Genomic DNA, 7,187 nt, shown 5'->3' on the forward strand with positions numbered 1-7,187 from the left:
GTTTTATACATGTTTTTATTGCTTCATTTCAAACTAGGAGATATAAAATAAACCAGTTTTCATAATAGTTTCTGTCTCTTTAGTTGTTTTCTTAAAGCGATCCATTCTTTCACAAATGTTTGTAGAAGCAGTCTGCACGTCTAGGTGTTTGGTTTTATACATCCTCTTGTTTTTATACGTGGAAGTGATTGGACTGCTAATTTATATCAGACCAGCAAACTGTGCTCCTTATACTTTTCCTTATTTTCCCTTTTCACCCAGCATCGAAATAACAAAGAGAGGCAAGTTAGACTCAGATTACATATTGACAGTGAAAAATAAGCTGTTATGGCAGCTAAGGTTTTAGGAAAAAGAAGAATGACTCGTATAAAAAGGGGCAGCACAGGGGAATGTGATCTTTAGTTTCCTGAAAGTGAAAAAATCTGACCCATGTTGTTTTAATCCTTGTTGGGGAAGTGCTGGGTATTGAATAGCTGCATCTTCAGCAGCTCTCGGAGGCATTCAGGTGTCTCACAGTGCGCTGCACCATTAGGCCAACAGGCAGCGAGGCGAAGACTTTCCTCGGGGTTATCGTGGGAACGGAGCTGTCATAAATCATCGTGAAGGTCAAGAACTGTGCGCCGACAGCAGAGAGCATGAAGGGTCAAATACACTGAGGACACAAACACACACACCTCCAAGCTGTGAACAACTAGGGCTGCTACTCCTCTCCTCCCCTCCTCACTCCTTTTTTTTTCCAGGCACAAAACTCACGTCCCAGTTTTCACTTTTTTGTGTGTCACCTAAAGTTTTCCGCCTCTTGAAAGATGATGACCTTGTTTTTTTTTTTTTCCATGTTCTCAAATTCATCTTCATGTAGTGTTTACTGCATTACTTTGTATCCTAGCTTCACTTCGAACCGCAGTGTCCTAAGAGGAATTTACACAAGGCCTCAAGAACCAGAAAAGCCTTCTTCCACCCACAGTCCAAAGACAGTTGGTTAGGTTAACTGGTGATTCTAAACTGATCATAGGTGTGGCCGCAAATGGGTTTTTTTTTTGCCTCTCTCTGTCTCTCTGTCCAGGATGTACTCTCTCAGCCAACAGCTAGAATAGGCTCCAGCCCCCCGTGACCCATATTGGGTAATTGGATCAGCCAAGAAGAAGGAAAAGTACAAAAGCAGAAAGTTCCCTCAGAGATGGGACAAACCCTTCTGTTTCCACATTAATATGAAGACTAGTTAGCGACCTTAACAACCCTTTCCATCAACTAAATATCTGGGAACTGTTGCAACATTTGCTTTGAGTGGTAAAAAAGTATTTTAAAGAAGAAGATTTTCTTATTTAATGTCATACCCTATTAAAACGTTAGATGCTCATATATAAAAAATGGACGTTTTAAACAATGACATCAGCATATGTCTTCTTAGGCAAAAGCACAGGTTTTAGACTCCTGCAAACATGTAATTTCAGATCTTTTTTTTCTACTTTTGGTCCTGTGTGATGTCAAAGAAGTACAGCTGTTTGTGAGGAGCAGCCAATCAGAAGAAAGCTGGCTTAAAGGGAGTGTGGCCTTAAAATAAGAGAAACCAAAGTGAGTAGCTGAAGACAGAAGACAAACTACTTTTTGGCTTCGTGTAGGTTAAAAGGGGATTATTTTGAACTGTGGAAAACCAAAACGTGTGGAAACTTGACCTTTAAATAAATACTGGAGAAAAGTACCCTACTGAATTGAAACTTAGGCTGGTGGATTCTTGCTGTCTACTGACTCTTATTCCTTATATTCCCACTTTATGCCATTTCCCCAGTCTTTTATTTTGTCATTAGAAAGTACTATTTTATTTTTAAGCGAAATAAAAGCGATCAATGTTGACTATTGATGCGTTCACAGACATTAAGAAAATTTTAATGTCATAATCAAAGTGACACAAACCAGACTGTCCAAGTTTAAAGCTGTTTCCTTGTCTCAGAAACTACATTTCCCACATTGCAATGGGCCCGTCACAGGGCGATGACGCAAAATTTACGCGCGTGTAACCTTGTCTTCCTACTCAGTAGTGTTTCTAAATCAGGCGTGGATACGTTAGTTCGTTTTTGATTGTTTTTTTTTTATTCCGAAGTTATGAGCAGATATATTTTACCCGTGTCTGTCTTTGGAACAGTGTTTGGATGCGCTGTTTTACTGAAGTGAGTAACTAATCATCATCATGAGTACACTGCGATGTTTCTGGGTGCTTAATTTACACTGGAAATGTGTCATTTCTCAAGTGCATTCAATTCAGTGACAGAGAGTCGTCATACTGGGTATTGTCACGTTATTTAGTAGTTTTTGGAGTAACTGAAAGGGAAACACTTCACTCTTACACAACCCCACAAGGTACAGCCTTCTTGGCTAAATGGTATAGCTGAATAGAGCAGATTTTACAGATTCAAAAGGTGTTAATGAAATTCTGTTCGCACATTAAAGAGCGTGAAGGCAGGGTGATTTTTGATTTTCTGCCTTACTTAGTCAGAACAAAAACAAGAACATTTTGGGTAGTGCTGTGCAATACTTTTAACCTATAAAGGAAGCTTATTATAAGCAATTTATTTATCCAACACAATTCATCGGGCTATATGCTGAACTTAGAGCGGGCAATACAATATCAAGTCGATACCGGATCAGGTTTTTTTCTGGTAATGTGATGAAACACAAATAAAACCGGCAGAATGAACATTTCAGACACTGTGTTAATGCAGGCTCCCTTCTCAGACTGACACACTGTAAAGCCTCTCTGATTTCATTTCATTAACCTAACCCATGCATGTGTTTGGACTGTGGGAGGAAGCCGGAGAGCTTGCAAACTCCCCATTTGAACCCAGGACCTTCTCACTGTGATGAACGTCCTGTTAAATAAGTACGAAGCACTTTACAGGCAATAATCCTGTGTGGTGGCATGTTCTCCCTGGGTACCCTGCCCTCCCACGACCCTGACTTGCCCAGTGGTTAAGAAAATCGATGGCTGGATAGAAAAACAACAGTAATGCTGAGTTATAAAAGCAGCTATGTAGATTAGCTGCTGCAGGCCAATTAAGCTGTGAACTGAGATCTGAGGGTGGTTATGTAATGTTCACAGGTGTGACGACCTCTGGTTGTTTGCTCGAGTGAAATAAATCTTGCCGCTCTTCTCATATCTTACTTTCTGCATGCCCTCGCCTCCTCTCCTTGTGTTTTAGGCTTACGATGTTGATTTATTCGCCTGAACTGAAGAAAAACCCACTTTAGGTCAAGTCTTGTTGTTTTTAAACGTGGCGTATCAATAAAATTGACTTGACCTAACCTCCCACCTGAGATGCAAGCAGAGCAGGCGAGAAAGGAGTCAGGGCCTTTAACAAACTTAGATGTTGCTTCAGAGCTGTCATTCTAAAGCAGTCCCAGCATAATGTGAGATGCACCCGAATCATCGGCTCACTGTTTTGCTGATGCTGCCAGATGAGTTTGCAGAAAGTTTTGACACTCAGTGATCTGTGTGTCATGCTCACGGCTTCTTTTTGCTCCTTCTCGAGGTACATTTAAAGAACTGAGACATCCTTCAGGAGGGTGAGTGGCAGTCTCCAGTGTTTGAATAAGATACCAATAAACCTTTGTTTAATTATTTTCATAGAGACCGTATGACTGGAGGCCGGTGTCCTAGTAAGGCTACCATTAATGAAAAGACTGTGGTTATAACAGGAGCTAACACAGGCATTGGAAAAGAGACTGCCCGAGAACTGGCTAGAAGAGGTATGGAGAACCTGATTCCCCTCTGATTTGGTGCAAAAAGGTGCAACTACTTCTCTCTCACTGACACACCTTGCCTTTTAAAAAAAAAAAAAAAAATTCTCAACATCATCAGGTGGTCGGATTATTATGGGATGTCGCGATATGGAGAAGTGTGAAGCAGCTGCAAAGGAAATTCGGGGGAAAACCCTGAATCCTCACATTTATGCACGTCGCCTCGACCTGGCCTCCATGAAGTCAATCCGAGAGTTTGCAGAGAGGATCAAACAAGGTGATGAACCCAGAACAGTTCAGTTTAAGGTACGGGAGTAAAGCCTGCTTCTGTAACACTGTTTCTACTGTAGAGGAGCCGCATGTGGACATACTGATAAACAATGCTGGGGTCATGAGGTGTCCACAGTGGAAGACAGAGGACGGCTTTGACATGCAGTTTGGAGTGAATCACTTAGGTACACACTAACCTCTAAAAATCACAAGCTAGACTGACTATGCATTCCAGTGAAATTTCCCTTCGTCCGTCACGAGCTGATTCTGAGTTTGTCTCCCACCAGGCCACTTCTTACTGACGAATCTTCTGCTGGATAAGTTGAAAGAGTCCGCCCCCAGCAGAGTGATCAACCTGGCCTCTCTCGCCCACATTGTTGGAAAGCTTGACTTTGAGGACTTGAACTGGGAGAAAAAGAAGTTTGATACCAAGCAGGCGTACTGTCAGAGCAAGCTTGCCAATGTTCTGTTCACCAGAGAGCTCGCCAAGCGATTACAAGGCAAGTCTACTGGCTGCTGTATATGTGGGCATGTGTGGGAGAGAGTACGGCCTGTGTTCTTGTTTGTAATTGGCCAGTGGACACGTATATGTGCGGTATGTATTTTTAAACAATGCTGTGTGCAACAGGCACAGGAGTCACAGTGAATGCGGTGCACCCGGGAGTTGTTGCCACGGAGCTCGGGAGGCACACTGGCCTTCACCAATCACAGTTCTCGAGCTCTCTGCTCAGTGAGTATCCCGTTTCCTTACTGGATCCCGAATCAATAAAAGCTCACCACACTGTGTAGACGCTAACACATCGGGAGAGGAACTGTTCTTTTTTTCTTATTAATTGGGGGGGAAATTTAAAATAACGTAACACACATCTAAAATAAGTTCTATTTAATTTTAGTTGCATAGCTCAACACTGTGACAAATGAATTTTAACTGTAACTCATGTTACCGCTCAAAGTCATGTAGTTTTTAATAGCACAATTACAGACAGTGTAAAACATGGTTGTAGCTTCTGGGTTGGAAAAATAAAGCTGATGCAGAAAGCTGATGCAATCTGTCTGAACACCACCAGATGGCGATAGATGTAGTTGCAAAAAGACATCTGAGGGAAATCTGCTTTCTGTCTTCACCTATGTAAATGCTTTCCTGCTAAATTCATGGGTTTAGTTATACTGAATACAAACTTAAATCTATTTTGTAAACGTTGGTCATGTCATGTTTCAAAAAGTAGGATTATCTGTGGTATTTTCCACTCGCTTATTGACTAACGACATATTCATCATAAGCTGTTACCCAAAATGGGACTTTTGGATGTCACAGTAGCTACGTTCATCCTTTATACTGTTTAAAACTAAAATGCAGGTGCTGCACATTTATTTCTCTGGTTCTCGACTTACAGTGCTGTGCAAAAGTCTTGAGCCACTTCCCATTTCTTTATATTTTGCTTTCAATGAGCCAGACTTGCTCTTTTATTATGGTGGTCTTGAGAAATACTTCCCCAGGATTTCTAAAAGACTTCTTTGAACACAGAAAAGTGCCATCAGATTTCAATCCACCATCTGGAAAACATCTGAGTGGTAATGGCTTTGTTTTTCAGCACAACAATGATCCTGAACACACTGCCAATGCAGTAAAAGCATAGCTGGATAGAAAAACACACAGGGGAACACAATCGGTCATGGATTGGCCTCAGCAGAGCCCGGACCTCGACGTTATTGAGCTAGTGTGGGATCATCTTGACAGAGAACAGAACAAAAGCAGCCAACATCCAAGAAAATTATTTTTGCAGGTGTTTCAATAAGTCGCTGCACATATTTCACATTTTCCAGCAAAATATAAAGAAGTGAAGGCTTGCTCAAGACTTTTTCACAGTACTGTAAAATAATCTAAAATATTAATCAGCAAAGAAATGACATCCCAGTTCTATTAAAGCCTCTTAAATCAAACACCAGCAGTGTGGCAATGTTGTTCACTTACACTGTATATAAAACACTGATGCAGCCCCCTCCCTGCCTCTAACCTATATTCTTTCTAAGTGTATAGTGTTACCCTGGCAACTCCAACACAGGAGATGAGGATTTCAACGACAACTTCCTTCTATATTTTTTAAAGCTGTGAATGTACTTTACTGCTAAGGGAATGCAAATTCCAGGGTTTAGACTTAATAATTAAAGCCCTTATCTGTGGATAAGGGTTAGGCTATAATACTAATACTTCAAAAATAAATAAATAAAAATAAAAACACCTTAAAACCTAAGAAAAAGGGCCTGCAAGTTCCCAGTTGCATCTAATAGAGGATGATGTTGTAGGAGGATAAAGCGGGGTGTGTTTAAAGCTAATGTTACTCAGTCAGATCCACCTCCTGCTTTTTTACATCTGGTTTGAATCCCCTTGGCTACATAAACATTTTCTACTGTGGAAAGCAAAGTTTTTGGTGTTGAATTAAAATGAACTTTTCCTCCCAGGTCCCTTTTTCTCATTGTTGGTGAAAAGCCCAGAGCACGGGGCCCAGCCCAGCGTCTACCTGGCCGTGTCTGAGGAGCTGGAGGGGGTGACGGGGCGGTACTATGATGTTATGACCGAAAAGGAACCAGCGCCCCAGGCCCTGGACGATGAGGCAGCTTGTAGGCTGTGGGAAGTCAGCAGCAGGCTGGTGGGTCTGGAGCACGAAGGACAGCCCAGCGTGTCAAACCCATCAGCGGAAGGCCAGAACAAAGCTGCACAGACAAACTCAGCGCAGACACTCGGGCAGAATGTAGGAGCAGCTGTCAGCACTGTAGGCCTATAGGTCCTCTGAGCCAGCAGGAAATAATGGACCTTTATCACTTGAGCTGTGCCAGACACAGGAACAATTCTCTGTCTCAGACTTTGAGTCTGAGTGTCTCTATAATAGCAGTCTTTTGTATGTTCATTTATGTTCCTGCCTCAGGATGTTCTCTCTTTTAAAGAGAATCTGTAACATTGAAACACACTTACGGATTCAAAGTTACATCCAGTTTGTATTTCTGACTTTTCTCTGCTTGTTCTAGTGATAAAATGCAAGAAGTTTTAAAATAAAGTGCTACCATGTCATTATGAGCAAAAAAGTGAAAGAGGGTTTTCAACATACTCCTAAAAACCTACCATAAAACATTAATGTTGTTTTGTTTTTTATGTCAAAATCACACCAACATCCTGCTTTCTGTGGAGT

The 7,187-nt window shown here is 41.5% G+C and overlaps 1 protein-coding gene across 3 annotated transcripts in view; it reads left to right on the plus strand.

Moving 5' to 3' along the window:
* Nucleotides 1–1,997: 1,997 nt before the first annotated feature.
* LOC146568280 (retinol dehydrogenase 13-like) overlaps nt 1,998–7,187 on the plus strand; it is a 5,440-nt gene continuing 250 nt past the window's right edge. The window contains exons 1-7 of one of the 3 annotated variants that reach the window (XM_085284240.1): nt 1,998–2,165; nt 3,623–3,741; nt 3,854–4,009; nt 4,083–4,187; nt 4,290–4,502; nt 4,631–4,732; nt 6,463–7,187. The exon at nt 6,463–7,187 is cut by the window's right edge and continues 250 nt beyond it. In XM_085284240.1, the coding sequence (XP_085140366.1) occupies nt 2,101–2,165; nt 3,623–3,741; nt 3,854–4,009; nt 4,083–4,187; nt 4,290–4,502; nt 4,631–4,732; nt 6,463–6,785 (1,083 nt within the window). In that variant the 5' untranslated portion in view covers nt 1,998–2,100 and the 3' untranslated portion in view covers nt 6,786–7,187. The other 2 variants (XM_085284241.1, XM_085284242.1) reach the window with 2 other exon arrangements.

The sequence above is a fragment of the Mchenga conophoros genome, linkage group LG8 (genome assembly GCF_057382185.1).
Source record: "Mchenga conophoros isolate Kocher_MC1m ecotype Shallow Benthic linkage group LG8, M_conophoros_male_GT1.1, whole genome shotgun sequence".
Classification (NCBI taxonomy): Eukaryota; Metazoa; Chordata; class Actinopteri; order Cichliformes; family Cichlidae; genus Mchenga; species Mchenga conophoros.